The 21,353-nt window shown below is 40.0% G+C and overlaps 2 protein-coding genes across 3 annotated transcripts; one reads left to right on the top strand and one right to left on the bottom strand.

Annotated features, from left to right (window-relative positions):
* Positions 1–174: 174 nt before the first annotated feature.
* Positions 175–10,578, bottom strand: nadk2 (NAD kinase 2, mitochondrial). 2 transcript variants are annotated; one of them, XM_004575040.4, is made up of 12 exons: positions 9,737–10,578; positions 9,556–9,644; positions 9,381–9,469; positions 9,054–9,135; positions 7,669–7,752; positions 6,638–6,777; positions 6,388–6,481; positions 6,105–6,248; positions 5,396–5,451; positions 2,567–2,620; positions 2,363–2,486; positions 175–2,255 (listed from the first exon to the last, which is right to left on the bottom strand). In XM_004575040.4, the coding sequence occupies exons 1-12, from the start codon at positions 9,956–9,958 to the stop codon at positions 2,117–2,119; spliced, it is 1,317 nt and encodes a 438-aa protein (XP_004575097.1). In that variant the 5' UTR covers positions 9,959–10,578; the 3' UTR covers positions 175–2,116. The 2 variants fall into 2 exon arrangements, with proteins under 2 accessions (XP_004575097.1, XP_004575098.1); XM_004575041.4 differs by having other exon boundaries at positions 6,105–6,200; positions 9,737–10,573.
* A 7,392-nt stretch (positions 10,579–17,970) lies between these two features.
* On the top strand, positions 17,971–20,599 carry LOC101474119 (lamin-B1.S). Its single transcript, XM_004575039.4, has 4 exons — positions 17,971–18,162; positions 19,018–19,238; positions 19,328–19,556; positions 19,781–20,599. The coding sequence occupies exons 1-4, from the start codon at positions 18,064–18,066 to the stop codon at positions 19,820–19,822; spliced, it is 591 nt and encodes a 196-aa protein (XP_004575096.1). The 5' UTR covers positions 17,971–18,063; the 3' UTR covers positions 19,823–20,599.
* Positions 20,600–21,353: the final 754 nt, after the last annotated feature.

Raw genomic sequence — 21,353 nt, 5'->3', positions numbered from 1 at the left:
GATGACTCCTCCCACAATTTGGACCATTATTTCAGCCTCCAAATTGTTAATTATTAAAAATGATAAATTTCCTGCTAAAGTCACAACGAAAAACAACCTGCTTGATACAATGAAGACAGGAAGGTAATAAGATGAGCTTAATGGGGGGGGAACAAAAGCAGCACACAGAAGCACTTGTAGTTCATATCACTTTATCGAGTTCCAAAACAAAACATTCCAGTAGCGTGTGTTTCCATAGGGAAACTTGCCTTTGGCATGGTGCATGTTACACTTTGCAGATAACTTTTCAAACAGAACATGGTTTTTGCAAGAACGCTCCAAGTCAAGAGATTTGTTGGGTTAAAAATAACTTTGTATCCATCAGATACTATTTCACCTATAACTTTAGCCATGCCCACCACAGACAAGACGGTTTCCTGTCTTAGGAGGTGTCAAGAAACAGCCCCTTTAACTCTACCAGAGAAAAAAACCCCAACCCTTTAAACATGGAGTTCTCTTTGCTGCACTACATTTTTTTTTTTCCTCTAAAACTTACCGTTCTGTGTGGCTCAGACAGCTAGGAAAAATAGACACTATATTCCAAAAATATCTTTACTCAGCAAGCCGCTGTGCTTCAAGTCCTCTGCATACATTTACAATTATAAAACTTACAGCGGAATTGAATATATGCTTGGACAGGACTGATGAATCTAGATTTTTTCTCTAGTGTTAACGAGGCCCTGAAACCAACAGAGAATGTCTCCTGGTAACAAATACTGTACCAAAGCCAGATGTAGCATATCCCACAGTTGGCCACAAACTTGCATTAGTGAATGTTCTTTCAATACCATCAAGACATCCTGTAGATTATTTCCCCCTCAATTTATAGGATAGTAGGATGAGTAGGAAATGTGGATTAATCCACCACTGAAGACAGCTGGCTAGCTTATAGTATTGGCTGATAATAACTTAACATATCCAGTTATATATAGATATATATTTAAAATGGAGTGCTTTGAGTGGTCTGTAGGAACAGAAAAGAACTCCATACTAGTTGTGCCATCAGTACATATGTCGAGTGTTAAAAAACTTTTGTTTTGGTGGGGTGTTTAAAAACCCTGTCACAGTTTGACCAGCAGGGGGCTTTACTTCCACAGTCCTCTTAGCACTGCGCATCACATGTAACAGGAACGCATCACAGAGTCAGACGGTTGTGCCAGTAAGTTACTAATCAGTTTGAAAATAATGATTCCTTTTAGCCTACATAATATATATATATATATAGAGATTGGAGATGTAACATGGTAAAAAGCAAAAATTAAAAACTGAAACACCAATTGTCATTAGTATTTCAATAACATTCAATAACAATTGTGTTATTGTGTGGTTTTGTACATTTATGGTTACACTCTCCCCACGTTCTTGCACTTTTACTTCATCTTCAATTTCCCAGAAAGCTCCTCACATGAGTCAAGCATTTTATTATAATCAGCTCAAGTTATGCTATCAGTGGTGATAATCAGGAAGTCAAAGTGTGACACTGTCCTAATCGTAATGCATGTATAAAAAGAATCACCTGATGTATCAATATCAGAAGTTTGAACTCCTTAGAAATCTGCAGCCATGTTCTGTTTAAAGGTTTTTTTGTGTATTCAGCAATAAATTATAAACTTGAGGCAGAGTAATTTGGATTTGTTGACAACAATAACTCTGAATAACTTTGCCCATATTCGTAAAGCTCACTCAGTAGTGTGAAACCTACTGAAAATCTTTGTCCTGTTTCAGTGTGGGGCAATATTCACAAACAGTTTGCTGGATCAGTGTAGCTTTTATGTCTGACGTTTCCAAAAGACTTCAGGTCTACAAAGAGTTTTTACATTCTTTCATCTTGGCCTTAGTTTCACTGCTCACTTTAGGGCTTGTGCTGATATACCGTAAATATAATCAGAAACTGTATCTAAATAAGGGATCATCTTTGTAGCTTGGAATATTGACACAAATATTAAAAATGAAAAGAAAGTGTAAATGGGTTTTGTTTGTAAAATATGTATAATAAAACAAAAGCAAAGGACAAATACTTCCCTTTGAACACATCCACTTGTGAACACTGTTAGCTTGAGAGATATTCAGACTTGTCTCAGTTTTCTAACACAACAGTCCGGAGCTGGTCCTCCTCGCTCATGCTGATTGTAGCGATAGCACCATCGTTGAATTCAAAGGAAGTCCCACCATCCACCACCATGCAAGCATCCCAACAGCGGGAGCGGACACACAACCTGAAGGCAGAAAAGAAGGGAAAAAAAACCAAAACGATCAAAGGCTTCAGTTACAGCACAGACTCATCGACGTTGTGCTCTGCCTGAGACTGGTGATCACCACTGACTTTGTGGCAAAGCCTCTCTGTCGACTGCTGGAGAAGACCCTGTTCACGATGGGCTCCCTGACGCTGTAGAACAAACGGCTGTCATCTGGGCTGAACACCAGAGACTTGTTGTATTTCTCTGTAACTGATCACACAGGTGCAAGAGCAAGATAAAAAAGGCTATAAAACTACACAACAATAATGACAAGAGAAATAGGAGCTCACCTTTTTCAATTAATTCTTGGTTAAGGGGGATATCCAGACCTGACTGGGATTTCCCTGGAAGAAAATAAAAAGGCATTTAGGAAACAAATTGGGTTTTATGCATGCAAGGACCAGTTACAATCTACAGTTCCAGAACAGTACAATAGAGGCCAAATATTATCTAATACATTTTGGATTCCAGGTAAGTGGGATCACTGCAGTTTGTTAACTTTTGTTTTGAAAATTTGGGAAGTTTAGCATTAACCTTACTGGGTGTGTTACAGTTTAAGTCAGCGGTCCCTAACTCCCGGGCCGGTCCGTGAGTCGTTTGGTACCGGGCCGCGAGAGTTGCGGCTCAGGTGTGAAATGTATGGTTTTCAGGGTTTTTATCGGTTTTCAGCGTTGTTTTGTTATCGCTTTTATCGTTAACTCAGTTTTCCTGGGTCTTTTCACGTGTGTTATGAATAAATCTTCTTTTTTCGGTACTGGTACTAGTTTTATTTTGTTGTATTTATCCGCGACACCTTAAAGGCCGGTCCGTGAAAATATTGTCGGGCATAAACTGGTCCGCGGCGCAAAAAAGGTTGGGGAACGCTGGTTTAAGTGAAAGGTCCTCAGGATTACTAATAAAATAATACCAGGTTTTATTCTTTTTCTCCCCTCTTAATCCACATGCTGGTGGAAAGTGGACCTTTTGTACCTCCCCTTATTTTCTGTCATGAATGCTGTTCCAGTGGTGGACACCAGAGTTATTAGAGTTTTTCATTTTCATATTTTATTGCTTTTAATTGAATTTAGTTTCAGTCAGCTCCAGAGTGGAATGTTTAGTTTTATTTGTTTCAGTGTCTTTTAAATTATTATTCTATGAAGTGGAGAGTCAGAGGCAACATTTCTTGTAGGCAGGCAAGTACCAATAGAATCTTTACCAGACTAACACATACTAAAACTGAGGCTCTTTCCTTTAACAACATCATTTCAGTTGGTTTTAGCGTCAGTCTAGTTTTTATTTTCCATTTTTATTTTTAGTTTTTATCTTAGTTAACAATAATAATAACCTTGGGTGGATACTCAGTGTTACCCCTGTCCACAGCTTTAAGTTATGAGGTAAGTGTATGTGCTTTAGCCCTAAAAACTCCAGACAATTTAGTATGTATGGATCTGTTTGACACTAGAATGTGCAGTATGTTTACCTCAGGCACACAGCTCTGGGTAATGTTACACCCACCTGCTGTTTAAAGCTCCTGCTTACAAGGGTCAACTATTCAGAAAAAGATGGTTAAAGGGAAGGGTGGCTTTAGCAGCAGAACTGCCAAGGGGTCATTAAAAAACAAAAATCATATAACTCTAAATAAATAGATAAAATCTGAACTTCATATTTAATCAGTTTGTGATAAATAAATTTTAAAAAATCATCAATATATCATTACAGTTTTATTCATCACAGTGAATTTTGGGGTGTGTCAGAGCAGTGGGGAAACCATAGCTGAATTGAGGAGGTGAAGGGCTTCAGACCGAGTGGTTGACAGTGAGTAAGAGAGCGGCTGCATCGGGCAAATAAAGAAAGTGGTCTTTTTCTTTTTCAAATATACACAAATTGTTTAGATTGACAACCAGGCAAATGGAACTACTCATTCTTCTTGAGAGTTTAGGTGTTACTATTTTGCTGCATTTGCTGATAAGGAACATTAAGACAGACACATCTTGCAAGTCTCTGCCTGCTACTCTGCAAAGTTATGATGATATCTGCGTAGGGATGGGTATCAAAAACCGGTTCTTGTTGAGAACCGGTTCCCACTGTTTCAATTCCTTGGAATCGTTTGCCATTTTTGCAAACGATTCCCTTATCGATTCCAGTCGCCCCGAATGACGTCACCACGTTGCGGAGCGTCATTTACCTGGCAGGAAACACGGCGCCTAAGCAGCTCAGACGCTCAAAAGTTTGATTATACTTTACGAGAACGGATGACAACAGGGCAACTTGCAATACTTGCAAAGTAGATATTTCATTTAAGGGAGGAAACACTACGAATATGCAAAAGCATTTGCTCACAAAACACATGATAACCTTAAATTAATGTCGTGTTTTTAATGCCGCTTGACTCGTGAATCTCAACCCAGCAGCAGCGGTAACGTTTGCACGTCCTCTCCCGTTAATGCGGCAGGTAAATAATCAACTAACAGTGCATATTATGTTAGCGCGTTCTGCCTTATTACAAAACCTGCCATTACTGTGCATTTAGGTGACCATGATGAGACAGACAGAGTCTGGCTCAGATGCTGGCAGTTCTCGCTGCAGTCTACCGGTAGCGTCTCCTTTCAGGCCAGGATAGACGAATGTCACCGAGCAGTGACTAAGTCTGTGGTAAAAGGCTTGCACCCATTTGCCACAGCAGATGTCCCCGATTTTCGGTAAGTGAATGTATTTAATTGTAGGCAGGGACATTACTGGATATTCTTGTGTAATTGCTACAGAATAATTTATGTTATACTTTGTTATTGCTACAGAAGAATATTTATTTTATTATTTTACATTTACAATTTTTTCCCCAGGGACCTTGTGACACCACATTGAAGAGCCATAGGCTGGATCTCTTAAGATCTCACTGTTGGGTTTGTAAGGCCATGTTACTCCTAAATTTCTATCTTGTTCAAAGAGAAGATAAAAAACAAAGTTCTAAGCTAATCGACCTCAGTGTTCTCCTTTTTAAAAAGAATCGATAAGAGAATCGATAAAGAATCGAATCGTTAAACAGAATCGAAAGTGGAATCGGAATCGTGAAAATCTTATCAATACCCATCCCTATATCTGCGGGTCTTGCACCTCAAAATTTGCACATGTACAGTACGTACCAATTTTTAGAACTTCTTCCACTGCTTGTTCAGCAAGTTTATTGATGTTGTATGACCTGTGGAGCACAAGAGAGAAGCTTGTGAGGGAGCTGACAAGTGTAAAGACACGATTCTTTTCATTCTTATTTGTAAGGCAATATCATGCTTTACATCAATGGCTTTCATAATTTATAGGAAAAATAAAACGTGACAAAAATAAAACAATGTCTAAGTAAAGAATCAGCATTTTTAGTAGTAAATCACAGCTGGGCCAATATAAATTTTATATCTATCTGTGTGTGTTTAAGTCTTGCCTGCATCTCCTTTCAATGTTAGGTGAAGTTTAATAATATTAATCTGAATATTAAAAGCTCTTCATGGACCAACCAAAAATGAATCAAGTGTTTGGAGCCAACTAAGAGAAATTTACTTAAGTTTGGTTGATCCACACAACGTGATAAAGGCCCACTGGCTATTATTACTGTGCAGCTGTGCTCATACAGATGTTACAACCTAGGTTTTTCCAGTGACTTGAAACTTTTCCCATCACATCACACTTTTTACAGTCCAGTAAGAATTTGCTCACTTATGTGAAGAGACTATGAACCTATGAGGTTCATTTGCACCTGACTCAAGCATCAAAGCTTTAAATGGTGCAGGAAGAGCTATTCCTGGTGCAGGAAGGTGATTAGGAACTACTTTTTTAAACATTTAAAGTTGTTTTGTGTACCAGGCTTTGGATCCTGTTCCTGTGCATATGTTCAGTCCAGAACTCTTTTGTTTTTCCCATGGGCCATCATCCACGGAGATCTCGTAGTAGGAAGCCCTATGGAGCAAGAGGTTAACATGGGGTTTGAAGGATTTTAACTTCACCCTGTGGTGGACAGAGATTTTTCCTGATGAGTGCTGGAAAAGCATGCAGCATGCCAGTGAAGGGACTGAGGATTTATGAAAATTACAATATGCAAACATGCTTAGATGGGAGTAAGAATCTGTTTCCGTGATTAAAATACCTGGAAGACAGAGATTCTCCAATGAAGATTTCATTTAAGCTTCTAACAGGGAGAAGGCTAGGCTTGTGGAAGGTCTCATGTAGTGTTCCTGTCCCTAGAAAGAGTAATTGAATTGGGAAAAGGACGCAGGGAAAGAAATCAAGAAAACATCAATATAACTCCAATCTCACGCCATGTTTGCACAAACTCAGGATTGAGTGACACTGGAGAAAAGAGACTGGATCAGACAAGCATGCTGAGTGGGTCGTACTGTTTAAGTTGTCCATGGAGGTGAAGCGGTGAGCTTGGTTGTGCTGCTCCAGGCTGAGCTGCTGTTCGTGGAGGTCCACTGGATTGGGATTTATTCCTGTTCCCTCTAAGTGCAGACGGATCCTCTGACGCCACAGCCACCTGAAGACAGCCAGGGAAATGTAAGGGGACGAGATCTGCAGTCTCAAGAGGCGTTAGCCTTGTGTCTGCGCCATTTCTCCATTTTCTATATTTGTCTCCGAATCCTCTTTAAACCACTTTTATGAGAAGAGGAGGTCTACTTTGAAACATAACTACAGAATCTGAGGAAATAAAACGGTGACACTAAGACAGCATCCCAAATATCACCATATTCATTTTTACTGGACACTTTTACCAAAACTCTTGACAGTGGGCAGCAGTGAACTCTAGTAGCAGGACAGTGTAAATGGATTTAGGATATCTGACTGAGTTTGACGACACAGCTTTGGGGTGTTAGACATCATGTGACTTTTCCCCAGACATACAGATTTAAACTCCTGAACTCTAAGCTAATGACATGTCAACAACTCCATGGTGTTCAGTACGCTGTAGCCAGCAGCAAAGAGTTATGGACTATTTTCTGTACAACTTTGAACATAAAATAATCCACTGGTATTAGTTAATAACATAATGCAGTTGTCAGGGCCTTCAATACAGACACAATGATACAATTTTGCATTTTTACCTCGCAGAACCACAGTACATTTTAAATCAAACATGTTATTAAAGTGCAGAGTTTTCACTTTAACTCAAGGTACTTTACACTTTAACAAAAGGTATTGCATTAACTGTTTAACTACACTCATTTCATACACATTCCCCCATTTCCATTGGTAAGTTACCTGATTTAAAAGCAACTGTGGTTGTGCACAGAGGCAAAACTGCAAAAATTCAGCCCCTGTCCAAATACTTATGGACCATAACTGTAGATTGTCACTACTGAGCCAGAAAAAGCTGCTAACATTGAGGAAGGCGTGAGAGCAGTCAGCATTTGTAGATAAAAATACACACCTGAACTCACCACGGCACAGCTTCTCCAGTGCCTCTGGGAAGGCACGAGTGTATCGCACAGGCAGGCACAGATGACCTTCTGACCTTCAGTAGAAAGACAAAACTTCAATATACTCACCTAGAAATGTTAACCAGCAATCGGCTGGCTTAATCCCATGAAAAATTCAACTTATTTAAATACTTACACACCACTGCACTGAGAAATTTACATTAATGACTTATTGAGTTTTTCAATAAAACACACAGTCTTTATTATTGTGGGCTTACTATGCTTTACATTTACTTTCTGTTGTGTATATATACACTGTTCCAACAGTGGATGTGGCCAAAATTTCAAAGAATGAAGTCAGTGTACTTGCAAATAATTATTGCGAGCTAAAAAATTCATGGCTGTTCTAAATACTCATTTTCAGGACAGTTTTCCCTTCTTCTGGCTCTGCGACAGTGAAGAGCCCCAATACATGTAAGACAGAGGATGAACTAAAGGGGCGGATGAAGGTCCAGCATAACGATAAAGATCGTCTCCAGACCATGCAGCACTAGTGCTGGAGGACAAAACGATCACGCCATTTTAAAAATGTTGATGACAATGATAAATTCAATCAATACACATGGCTTATCGGGCCAATAGATGTTCTCCCTCTCAACCCTGGTACCAGGGGCAATGGGGTTCAACAGGTTAACGTGGCTATAATACCCAACAAGTAATACCAAAAAGAGATAATACAGGTCGCAAAAAGGCAAAAGTGCAGAAGTCGTTTCCTCCATTTAGACTGAGCGCAGATGGACAGGTTAAAAAAGACACAGCGCCGACAGGTCCTGACAAAGTTCAGTAAAATGACACACCTCTTTTATTACTTTCAAAAATATGCAAAAGAATGTCTATTAAACTTCAAACTGTGAACAGGCTAGTCTTATTAATTGGAGGTACAGGTGCAATTATTCAGATACAATACATTAGTTTCTATTTCTATTTACATTTACATTCTATTTACATTTTTTTATGCCTGCACTGTTAAACAGTACAGCACAGTGTTATACTGCCAGTTAATTGTATTTTTTAATGCATGTAAACCAGTAATTTCCCCATGTTTCAGGTAATTGTAGCCTATTAGTTATTAATACTTTTTCTTCAACTTTCAATTTGTATTAAAACAAACAGCTAGCTTAGAATACTAACATGTACCTACATCTATATCAATAATTACCAAAATTGTTTAATATAGAAAAAAAACATTAATAGTGATAATAATTTGGTCTACATTGCCCAGCTCTATGCAGAACTAGCCCAACAACAAAAATATGGAGTTGTACACTAACATAATAGGTCCACTTTAATTTAACAATACAATTCATATCCAACAATGGTCTGTTCTGTGCTTTACCTTTCAGGGTCTGTGTTAACTCCAACGACTGGTTTGTCTTTGCTAAAAACCTTACTGGCCACAAGTAGCATTGTTCCATCACCTAATAAACAAAAACAAAAAACCCCCACACAATTCCAGTTACTGAACTTGGATTTTGTTAAAGAACAAAGAGAGTGAAAGACAAGGAAGAACCTTTTATTCTGTGGTTATTACATTAACAGAATATATACTGGTAATGACCATATAAGCCATATATTATTGATGTTCTACATTTACAATGAATTACTCTCCCAAGCAGACAGCTTTGTTGTACAAATGATACCTAGGATGACAAAATATTCCTACCTCCAGCAGAGATAATGGTATCTGCCCACCGCACTACATCTTCATTGTATTCTCCTCTTTTTACCACTTGTACAGTAATGCCTTCTCTCCTGAAAACAAACAGAATACAAAGAGAGTCCCAGCTGCAAGCACTTCCCATTTCTCTAAGAAACATTGCTGTTGGACGGTATCTTACTGCAGGCTCTTCACAATGTGCTCCACGTTGCTAGTGTGGATGTTGTGTCTTTCCAGAAGGCCATTGTAGCTGGAGCCCTTCATAGCAAGCTGTAGAACACAGATTAAGTAAAACACTGGGTGAAGGGTAGAATGTAAAGTGGCGTGTTTGCTTTGTGGTAGTCACATGAATGCAGTCTTACCAACTGCTTTAGATCTTCTTCAGAAACTCCTGCATAGCGATACCGCTGCTGTTCAAACTCATACCGCGTAGTCTTTGTGACCACTGCTACCTTTTCTGGTTTGAACCCAGCTTTCGGTTGTGGTGATGCGCTGCACAGTGAAGCGTGGAGGGGGCGAAGAGTGTTTCCATACAGCAGGCTGATGGCTCGACTCCCGTGGCACAGCACCGAACGGCGAGCCATCCTTATTAAATGAACCTACAACCAAAAACTTCACAAAGGTCCGGTTAGAGTTACTCAGGGTCCTGCGTAGTGCAGCTGTTAGGGAGCGCACATACTGACTCCTGTCAGTACTCGACAGATGTTTCACAGTCAAGTGAGATCCACGCGCACACAGCTGTCAAGGACGGTCACCACCACGCTCGCTCCGTGTTGCAAGATGAAGACGTTAAGATTTAACTGTCCGAGTAAAGTATCTCCTCAGAACAGCACTAAAACGCCAAGAACAGCAGTAACCTTGCTGCTAACTAGTGATTCTTCTAACCATATTTGGCAGAACCGGACTTTTCCAGCTGAGCTTAACAAGCTAAAAGTAGCTAGCAGCTTGTTCACAAGTCGTTAGCCTGTCTGCCTATCACATCTTTTTCACTGGGCTAACTGTTGTCGCACGCCACAGTCAAGCCGTGCTACGCTCCAAAGCTCCTTAAACACGAGATAACACCCATAAGAAGGTGAATAATACGCGACAACATAGAAAACAGTGGAAGCACAAACCATGCAACCGGGCACGTACTCAGGCTGTACGTTCGTGCGTGCGTACGTAACGTAGCATCTCATTGGCTGGTCGAAGGGCCTTGGTCCAGCTGGAGGCGGGTCTGCCCTGGGACAAAAAACAAACAAACGGATTTCTTGGTGTAAGCGCCCCAGCATGAATGATCAGTCCAAACAGAACAGACACACACTCTAGCTACCAGCAGTGGCTCATTGTCAAAGCAGCTATTTATTTGACTATAATCTCTCTCTAATTATGTCAATATGTAATTATGTTTAGTAATTTGATTGGGCAATTAATTGTGAGTACTGAAAATGACCAATGGTCAATGCTTAATCTGCAGGATTTATGGTCCCCCAAAATTGTCCGTCTTCGTACACTTTTCGGTCAGACAGACAGGGGAGAGGGGCTCTCACCCACATGCGACGCGCTGCAGTGCCTTGAAGCTATGGCAAGCCGTTAGAGCCATAAATCGCCACTTTCCTAACCCGTTTGGTTAAGAAATGGCGTAAAAAACGCCGTTTAATTATTCAAAACGCCGAAAAAAGCGGCGTTCTGTTCCGACAAACGCCGCTTTTTCCGCCACTCGGATGGCGCCCTGAACGCACCATCCGAGTGACGTAAAAAGCGGCGTTCAAAGACAGACGGAAACGCCGTTTTTTACGTTACTCGGCACAAAACGCCGTTTTTATGCATCTTTGAACGGCGTTTTTTACGGCGTTCTCTGCCAGCTGTAACGGCGTTTAAAACGGCGTTTTATTGAAATTATGCAGGGCACTCCCCATGGTTCCCTCATCCAATTACTTTCAACTCATTTCACCCAATCAAAGAAGAGGAAGTGCAGACCACACTAATGCATCACCGATTCACCTTGCTGCTAAGTGATTGCCTATTCAGTACCAGTGCTTGTCACAGTATTCACTTGTATTATAATCCCACTATGCATTTTGATGTGTTTAAGGCATGATCGAGCAAACAAACGACAGAATACTTTTTCTGAAACCTTAACTGTGTTACCTGTTATGGCAGCTAACAGGTAATGAGCAGAGCTAGCTCTGCTCATTTCTGAGCTTCTTTCTTATTTTCCTCTTTACTTCTCTTAACCTTTAACTTATGTTTTAGCAATCAGATCCTGCCATCTTGCATTACCGCTTCGTGCTAGTTATGTTGACTTTTCTCTTCTTTTGTCTCCACTTTTTTCACCCGTGTTTGGACACTCGGCGCATGGCTCCTTTGTTTACATTAGGGATCAGCTGTTAGCGCTGCGCCCTGCAGCTGCGCTACCGGCAGACAGACCTTACATCCCCAGTGAGGGAAGAAACGGGGGTGATGTCTCCCGAGGACACCTCACACACCATCTCTCCTTCCTGTAATCACTTTAAATGTGAGATCGCTCCCTGTCCTCCCGTACTGGTGATGGTGAAGCCAAGGAGAGAAGGCCCAAGTAATAAACACCCGTTTCAAAAAACCGACCTGTGTCTGTGTTGTTGTGAATTTTGTCATGGAAATCAGTGCATTTCCTGAAAGAAATCTCTCCTTCCGGGTCATCCGTGGATCCAGTTTCCTTCGAGACGTGGGCAGCGATAAGCAGAGTTTTGTATAAGATTAATTATTCAAAGTAAGCTCAGGTATGCCGTTCAGCGGGTTAGTTACAGCGCCGGGAGTAGCCTGGGAGAACAAAATGATACAGAGACTGCTTTCCCAAAATCAACTCAAAGTTTATTCTTCTGTGCAGGGTTTTTATAGGCAGAAGGGTTCGTGTGTCAACAAGTTTCAAGTTACAAGTTACAACCATATAAGGAAGTTCCCCCTAGCTCTGAAAGGGGCCTTCTATAATCTCAACATACTTTTGACAGGTCCATTAAACACTAGACAGTTAGAATCCTTTAGTGATATAAGTTTGCACATGGTAGAATACTGCATGTAGTTATTTGCATTAGGAAATGTTTAACCATATATACCTAGAGGCACATAATCAATGGTGTGTGATCTTTAGCAGGCTGCAAACTTGATGTGCACTCGAGGAATGCACTGTCCCACTATACCACAGCAGGATCAACGCAGCTATGCCTGTTCCAGTTTAAGTGCCTTCTTTACATATAGATGAACTGTTGGATTTTCCAGACCAGCAGGCCAAAGGAAGTTGCCCGTGGGGTCGCAGCAAGAGGAGATGAAGTTCAAACAAAGGGCATTGCAGAAACAGGGTCCTTTGTATAATATCATCAAAAAAGGTATTCAGTACATGCTCCCAAAATACTAAAATATCTAACATTTCCTGTATCCTTTGGGGCAACAGACCTGAGTCACACTTTTAGAGAAGTACCTGGTGAGGTGGATTGAGAGGAATATCCATGATGCATGGCAGTTTGTTCACTCACTTCCTCTCCACCACAGCTTCCGAAGTGCAGCCAATCACAGAGCTTGCTCTCCTGATCCAAGAAGAACACATCAAAGTGCGCTGCACAAGCTTGCTCACAAAAAATAGCCTGCCCATACACTGCTTGTGTACAGCTTCTGTTTTGATCTTCCAGTTCAGCAAATGTATATATGTGGGTGTCCAGGTATTTGTGCTCCTCCACCACATCATATCAGTGGGTTCAGTATCTTATACTTTTGTCAAGATAATGCACACTGCAGCCGACAGTTATCAGAAAGAAGCCATTACCAAGTTACATGGATTCTTTTTTTTTTTTATAACTTCATGTCATATAAACTAGTTATGTTATGTGCAACACTGTCATGTGCCACTCTGGTTTTATGTTTCAAATTCGTGTAAGACATCCACAGTACTCTGATGACATTGACAAGGACATCTCCAGTTTACATGGGAAACTATTATTTCAGGTTCTTGAGATTACTTATTTATGTCACTTTTGAGAAAACGTACATACAGGTCTGATTCAAAACTGTATATCTATTTTTTAATGCATGTTGAAAGGGCAAAAATATTCATGAGATACTGTTAACATTATTAAATGTGAAGGCTATTATACAGTGGTATTACTTTAAACTGAGTAAAACGGTATTTTGATAAAAGTTAAGGTCTCCGTTTGTTTCAGAAAGAGCATACTGTCATTTACTTGCTTTTATTATTTATTTATATGCCCTCCGTGGACCATCTCTGCACTGCGTGGGTGATTAGTGGCTCCCTGCACAGTAAGGGCTGCACACACAGGGACAAGACGCACTCGGTTACGATCGGATCTTCCCTGGGCAGGGGGAGCTGATGAACTGTATGCCACTTTTTCATTGGCATACATTAAGTACAATGTTTTATTGCCTACGGTGGGGCAGGTCACATACTGGGTGAAGGTGGGCAGTGTGGAGTCCAGCGAGACATGATTAAAGTCCCCTGATATTAGAAGAAGAGCTCTCGGAGATTGCGTTTGCAGTCTGCGGACCACAGAGAGTCACAGGCTGCCTCCACGGATGCTAACCGCTAATAGCGCAATGTCTGTGTTGCAGAGTTGTTCTTTCACAGCGATGTGCCCAGAGATACCACAACCGTCTTTAACAAACACTGCCAGCCCCCCTCCTTTCCTCTCACCGCTGTCTCTCGTCTTGTCCGCCCGCAGCAGCTGGAAGCCGGGCAGCCTACTCACAGAGGGAGTACCGGGCAGTGCCGGGATACTGCCACTGTGACCGTGTTAGCGTCATTAGCTCCTCAATCATATCAGGGAGCGATCTCACATTTAAAGTGATTACAGGAAGGAGAGATGGTGTGTGAGGTGTCCTCGGGAGACATCACCCCCGTTTCTTCCCTCACTGGGGATGTAGGGTCTGTCTGCCGGTAGCGCAGCTGCAGGGCGCAGCGCTAACAGCTGATCCCTAATGTAAACAAAGGAGCCATGCGCCGAGTGTCCAAACACGGGTGAAAAAAGTGGAGACAAAAGAAGAGAAAAGTCAACATAACTAGCACGAAGCGGTAATGCAAGATGGCAGGATCTGATTGCTAAAACATAAGTTAAAGGTTAAGAGAAGTAAAGAGGAAAATAAGAAAGAAGCTCAGAAATGAGCAGAGCTAGCTCTGCTCATTACCTGTTAGCTGCCATAACAGGTAACACAGTTAAGGTTTCAGAAAAAGTATTCTGTCGTTTGTTTGCTCGATCATGCCTTAAACACATCAAAATGCATAGTGGGATTATAATACAAGTGAATACTGTGACAAGCACTGGTACTGAATAGGCAATCACTTAGCAGCAAGGTGAATCGGTGATGCATTAGTGTGGTCTGCACTTCCTCTTCTTTGATTGGGTGAAATGAGTTGAAAGTAATTGGATGAGGGAACCATGGGGAGTGCCCTGCATAATTTCAATAAAACGCCGTTTTAAACGCCGTTACAGCTGGCAGAGAACGCCGTAAAAAACGCCGTTCAAAGATGCATAAAAACGGCGTTTTGTGCCGAGTAACGTAAAAAACGGCGTTTCCGTCTGTCTTTGAACGCCGCTTTTTACGTCACTCGGATGGTGCGTTCAGGGCGCCATCCGAGTGGCGGAAAAAGCGGCGTTTGTCGGAACAGAACGCCGCTTTTTTCGGCGTTTTGAATAATTAAACGGCGTTTTTTACGCCATTTCTTAACCAAACGGGTTAGGAAAGTGGCGATTTATGGCTCTAACGGCTTGCCATATGAAGCAGAAATCAAGACGTGCACGACCGGGTGTTGTGCCAAAAAGTGATCGGCTGACAAAAACTGATTTCCTGTATTTGCCAAAAATTGATTGACTGCTTTCTTACATTTGCACAATATCTCTAGAATCAGAGTGACGCTAAAAAAAAAATCATTTATGCATTTATTACTTCTAGGCTGGACTAGTGTAATTCATTATTATCAGGAGGTCCTAAAAACTCACTGAAAAGCCTTGAGTTGACCCAAAATGCTACAGCAAGAGTAGTGACAGGGACTGGAAAGAAAGAGCATATTTCTCCTGTATTGGCTTCCCTTCAGCTCCCTGTTAAATCCAGAATTTAATTCAAAATCCTGCTCCTCACATACAAGGTCTTAAATAATTAGGCCCATCTTATCTTAATGACCTTATAGTACCATATCACCACATTAGAGCACTTCGCCGTCACACTGCAGGCTTCTTGTTCCTAGAGTATTTAAAAGTAGAATGGGAGGGAGAGCCTTCAGTTTTCAGGTCCCTCTTCTATGAACCAGCTTCCAGTTTGATTCGGGACACAGACACTATCTCTACTTTTAAGATTAGGCTTAAAACTTTGGGCTACCCTTAGTAATGCTGCAATAGGCTGCTGGGGGATTCCCATGATGCACTGAGTATTTCTTTGTCAGTCACCTTTATCACTCACTTTGTTACCTCTCTGTACTGAATCACACTTGTTATCAATCTCTGGCTGTCTTCCACTGCATGCATTTTGTCCTGCTTCCTTCTCTCACCCCAACTGTTTGCGGCAGATGGCCGCCCCTCCCTGAGCCTGGTTCTTCCGGATGTTTCTTCCTGTTAAAAGGGAGTTTTTCCTTCCACTGTTGCTAAAGTGCTTGCTCATACGGGGTCATATGATTGTTGGGTTTTTCTCTGTATGTATTATTGCAGGGTCTACCTTACAATATAAAGCACCTTGAGGTGACAGTTGTTGTGATTTGCTGCTGCATAAATAGTCAAATCTAATCAATTTATTTATATAGCACTTTTCACAGGATAAAAACCATTAATTTTTTTATAAAAAATAAAACTGAATTGAATTCAATTGGATCTTGAGAGTGGACTAAAATTTTGTTTTACACATTTGTATAATGTATAATTTTTGTATAATTGTTCTGTATAATTTTGTATAATGATAAGCATCTTATCTGGTCTATAGATTGAGATCACTTGATGCCAGATATGAGTGGGGGATCTCAAAACAGCACTGTAGGTGATGTCAGTTGTTCTAGTAAGCCAAGCCCTCTGTTCATTGATTGTTCACAGGCAACATAGATTGCCTGTCTCACTCTACGAAGGGGTATGATTGCGACATCAAGAAAAAAAATATTATTGATCATTTTGAGAATAATTTTGATGTTCTGAAACAGCGTAGCACATTTTGAATTGCATCAGAATAATTCATACACTATGAAAGGTCAGTCTGACCGGATAGTAAATGGACTGTGGACCTCCATTATGATGCGACGCTCAGAGAAGATATGACCCTGCTGGGTGGGGTCCACGATGTGATGTTCCTTTAACTCTAATGATCTATTACGATCATTCTTTAAATGAACCTGAATGCACAAAAACACATAAAGCATATAACTACTCATCGACAGCAACATCATATTATATCATATCTACACCCTACCAGCTACACATGACTGAAGCCCCCAAGCCCCAGAGTACAAATGATTTCGAAATCACTAAGTAAAAAACTTGAGGACTCTGCTTCTTCTTGCAGTCTACAGAAGCACAAGAATGGCACCAAGCAGTTAGTCTTCTGTCAGCATTGGAAGATGAACTCAAATTGATTAGTAAAGGTAACCGAGGTAAAAGTGTATACATTCTCCATAACAAAACAATTATTTCTGTAATACTATAACAAATTTAGACTAAGACAATAAGATTCAGACTTAAAAAGTAGATAATAATGACTATAATTATTCTCTTTTTTAATTTAATTTTTTTATAGCTAGAACATGGTATTATTTGATATTGGGGTTTTAAGTTTTAGAACACCCCAATATTTCCAAATTTTTATTGAAAATTATGCAGTTTGTCTCATTGCACTCTGAAATGAAAGCATAGTACAAATAAGCAATTGGAGTAAAAAAAACAAACAAATCATGGAATCGATTTAGAGACATTAAACCTCCATGTTTGACATTTGACGCCACACACTGTGGAACCATCCTTTCGCCTACTCTATGCTGTACAAAGATCCTGTGTGATGAACTGAAGATTTCAAATTTTGATTCAGTCTTCAGAAGTCCACTGGTGGTGGTACAAGGCCCAGGCAAGCTTATCTGTCTTATTCTGACGTCTTAGCAATGGCTTTCTAGCTGCAACTCGTCCTGTCAAGCTTGAAGTCTTCCCTTCACAGTTGAAACTGAGATTTGCTTACTACAATCACTATTAAGCTGTGCTTGAAGCTGTTGTCCTGTATATTAGCTATCATGCAAGCTGTTGCGTGAAGGAATCTACTGGACTATCCGGTTACATCAGGCTCTTTATGTACAGTTACAACAATGTTTGTTCTTATTTGGTGTCTTTTCTAAGGGCTTTTTAAATGTAGTATTTTACTTTAGTAGAAAATTTGTGTCTGATTAATTAAAATCTTAAGATCTGAAGATGAAATCAACTGAATGCAATCTGCTGTAGACACCAGAATGTTAAACAGTTATTGACAATATACTGCAGAATGCGGTATGTTGATACCAGCTGAAGTCTGCTCATGCAGAGAAAGTAACATGTTAAAGTAGCACCCATACGAAAGCGAAGAGAACTGTAAACATAACTTCCTGTATGTCAGGAAGTCACTGACGGCACTTAGTTCCTCTTTCAGGGTGTGAAACTGTTGCTGTTGTTGAATCTGGAAACATTTGTATATTTGTCTCCAGCCAGAAGATCTGCATCGCTTATCATAGATGAAAGCCGCATCAGCCAACATGGCTCAGGGGGAGCTCAGAGAGTCTGCCCTTACGATCGAGAGCCTCACTGCGCAGCTAGTTGATCTGCAGAAGGAGGTTGGCTTTTTATCTTACGTATAAGGCTTTAATTTCTGTCAGCCAAAATGCCTGTGTTTCTTAGTTCTAAGTGTGAGTACAGACCATGGTTCCATTACAGGAAGGATGTTAAATGATCTGAGTTTAGAAATAAACTGAGCTGATTAACATTGATGGTGAGTTTGCAGTTCCATAAGGGATGATCAGAGTAGTGTTCTACATATGTTCACCCTGAGTTAAGTGCATGCATGAGTAGGGAAAGAGAATTCAGGAAGCTATTAATAGATGAAACTTTGATATGATATTCAGAGAGATTTTTTTAATGCTCTTCATTTACAATTTCAATACAATAATACATATTCCAATGTCGCAAGAATGTATAGACTTGTAGAGCAATAGGTGTTTGCCTCAATGTTTCTTAATTTAGAAGATTGATGTCATATAATGACTGTCTCGATAGCTATCAGTATGAGTTTTTACAACTGTCTTCTATACATTGACATAATAGCTGCAGAAGTTTAGAGACATAAATACTGATCATGTCAGAACTCTATTTTTTACTGTAGCCCATCCAATCCTATGACATTTTTAAGATGTCATGAAAAAAATGATGCCAAAATATAACTTACATGCCAAAGAATCTGGCTCTACAAAACTACCTGTGTTTAAAGTTAAAGTAAAAAAAAACAAAAAACCCCAACATCCTAACTTACTTACATTTCAATACTGATTAGTATTAACCTAAATCCTAAAGAAATTTACCAAATACATTTGAACAATGCTGTCACGCAGATCACAAAGCTAACAAAATTAAAGCACTGCTGAATGACACTGTGGACTTGCTTGTTCACCTCTGTCTTCTTTGCAAATATTGAGACTCATGGTTGGCGTGAACGTATAGCAGAGCTGGAGGCAGCATTGGTAAAGGAAAAAAATACGAGCCGCAAAATGCTAGCAGACAAAGAACGTGAGGTGGCTGAGATCCAAGCAAAGATGCAGCAGCAACTTCATGAGCATGAGGAGTTGTTTGATGTTAAACTTGCCCTGGACATGGAGATAAACATCTATCGTAAGCTTCTGGAAGGAGAAGAAGAAAGGTGAGGAAACAAAAATTTTGGCTCATCTTTTGACATCCCTTCTGAAAAGCTTTGATAACGCAGAACTCTTTAACTTTGCTTTTCTTTAGGCTAAAGCTGTCTCAAAGTCCTTCATCTCATGAAACCATGTCTCGAGGCTCATCCAGCAGTGGAAGTGTGTGCACCACTCAGGGAAAGCGGAAGCGTGTTGACATAGGGGAACAAAACGCCAGCAGCTCAATGTCAAAAGTGCACACTGCCTCAGCCACAGGACCCATCTATACTGACGAGATTGACAGAGGTGGCAAATTCATCTGCCTTCAAAACAGTGGAACTGAGGCAAGTTTGACATGATTCATGTCACTTCAAATGTATGTGGATTTCTAGAATAATTTTTGTGTATCAGACTTTCAAACTAAAACTATGTATGTGACAAGTCTAGTATTCTGGGTCACACTTGTTGGGATTTGGTACAGTTTAACAAAATACAAGTTTTTGAAAAAATGAATGTTTCCGATGTGTGCTATAAAACAGTTTGATTATAGATTTGGTTGATTTCGCAGAGAGCGCCTCACACCGCCAAGACAGCCTGCTTAATCATGTGACTTGGCTGCACCAACCACTCCTCATTACTATCATCTCTGAGCCCATCCACTCTGCTGCCAACTGTAACACAAAAACTATTTTTCTATCTTTTGTAGTAAATTTCAGCAAAAATGCATAACTGCGTGTTAAAACTGCATTAATGTTTTTCTGTAGGTATTCATGTGAACAACCAAAAATCAAACAGAACTGTATTTCTGAACTTTCTTTCTTGAATCTGTATTTAAATCTTAACATTTTCTCTTTTCGTGTCATTTTATTTTTGTTGACTTTTTTACAGTTACAGAAAAGCCACAAGTGGTTCATTTTTTTCTGGTCTGGTAAGCTGTAAAGGTTCTATATCATCCTGTTAAACTAAAACAGGGAATCAAAGGATCTTAGTTGCCCCGAACTACATGATTGTTGATGAATATATATTGATTGTTAATAAGGAAGTAAGGGCAGTGTGTTGGAACTGTTACAACTCTTTTCGTATAGAATGAAAACTGACTTTAGTCACTTCTGTGTTAGTACTGGGTGGTAAATGATTGGATCTAAGACACTATGAACATTCACTGAAAGCAAAAGCTTGCATTTTTAAACAGTATGACTCATTTCTGTGAATTAGTGTGTTGTGTATACAAATGCCACTGTATACACAGATGACTTAATTGTGATTGTATGTAAGTTTTTGATTATGAAAAAGCATCACTTTAACTGTTTTTTAAAAATATTTAAAGTACTTTCTGTGTGATATTTTGCATGCTATGGGTATATATCTCAATAAATTTATTCCCGAACTTCCATTTGTCTGTATATATTTCAATTCAATTTTATTTTTATTCAATTCAATATTTGATGTCTTCAGTATGTATATACAATGTAAAAAGTAGCAAAAATAATTAAAAAACATTACATGAGAAGGTGGACACACTTTCTCATGCGATGTTTTTTAAATACATTAATGTAATGTAAATACATTACATGTTAAAGAAGTGGTGGTTAAAATGGTGGTTAAAGAAGTTTGTCGTGTTTGAGTGGTGGTGGGGACCAGTTTGTGGCATAATTTGCATAGTACAGTTTTCTGGGCCGTGTCAGACTTTTCATGACCAAACCATGTCCATGCTACAGAGGTAGCGCCTGGTTTAACAACAAGGTCCTCGACTTGTTTTGACTGGTCCTTCTGCTTGGAGCTAGCTGGTTCTGCCTCATCCTTGCTGGCCATGCTGGTATTCTCTGTGCCTTCATCTGCATGGTGACTGTAAGCGCCATTTTATAGTTACTTGATGTTTTTATTTGAGGTCATTTGTTTGCTGCATATTCTGAAATTTTATGTTTGAGAATAATATATATCATTTCAGTTTATTTTGAAAAGTCTCAACAGAAACTCGAGCTTTATTGTGAAAGGTTTATGTGGAAAATAAACAAGCGGATGGTGGAGCCATACAATGGTTTTACCGTCATTGTTGGTAACGAAAGTACGCGTAAAAACAGTCGCTTGTCCGTCCATAGTATGGTTATTGTAAGTATAAGAGAAGGAGAGAACTTTAAGAA

Source organism: Maylandia zebra, linkage group LG7, assembly GCF_041146795.1.
Source record: "Maylandia zebra isolate NMK-2024a linkage group LG7, Mzebra_GT3a, whole genome shotgun sequence".
NCBI lineage: Eukaryota > Metazoa > Chordata > Actinopteri > Cichliformes > Cichlidae > Maylandia > Maylandia zebra.
Note: the sequence above shows the minus strand (reverse complement) of the source record. Positions and strands in the feature narration are given on the sequence as shown.

What these genes read in the sequence shown, in the direction of transcription:
- nadk2 (XM_004575040.4), bottom strand. Translation starts at nt 9,958, where the DNA reads ATGGCTCGCCGTTCGGTGCTGTGCCACGGGAGTCGAGCCATCAGCCTG. An exon ending in GGAAGAAGTTCTAAAAATTG is followed by an intron (nt 2,621 to 5,395) that starts GTACGTACTGTA and finishes ATTTTCTTCCAG; the next exon opens with GGAAATCCCAGTCAGGTCTG. An exon ending in CCAAGAATTAATTGAAAAAG is followed by an intron (nt 2,487 to 2,566) that starts GTGAGCTCCTAT and finishes CTGTGTGATCAG; the next exon opens with TTACAGAGAAATACAACAAG.
- LOC101474119 (XM_004575039.4), top strand. Translation starts at nt 18,064, where the DNA reads ATGAAAGCCGCATCAGCCAACATGGCTCAGGGGGAGCTCAGAGAGTCT. An exon ending in CTGGAAGGAGAAGAAGAAAG is followed by an intron (nt 19,239 to 19,327) that starts GTGAGGAAACAA and finishes GCTTTTCTTTAG; the next exon opens with GCTAAAGCTGTCTCAAAGTC. An exon ending in TTCAAAACAGTGGAACTGAG is followed by an intron (nt 19,557 to 19,780) that starts GCAAGTTTGACA and finishes TTGATTTCGCAG; the next exon opens with AGAGCGCCTCACACCGCCAA.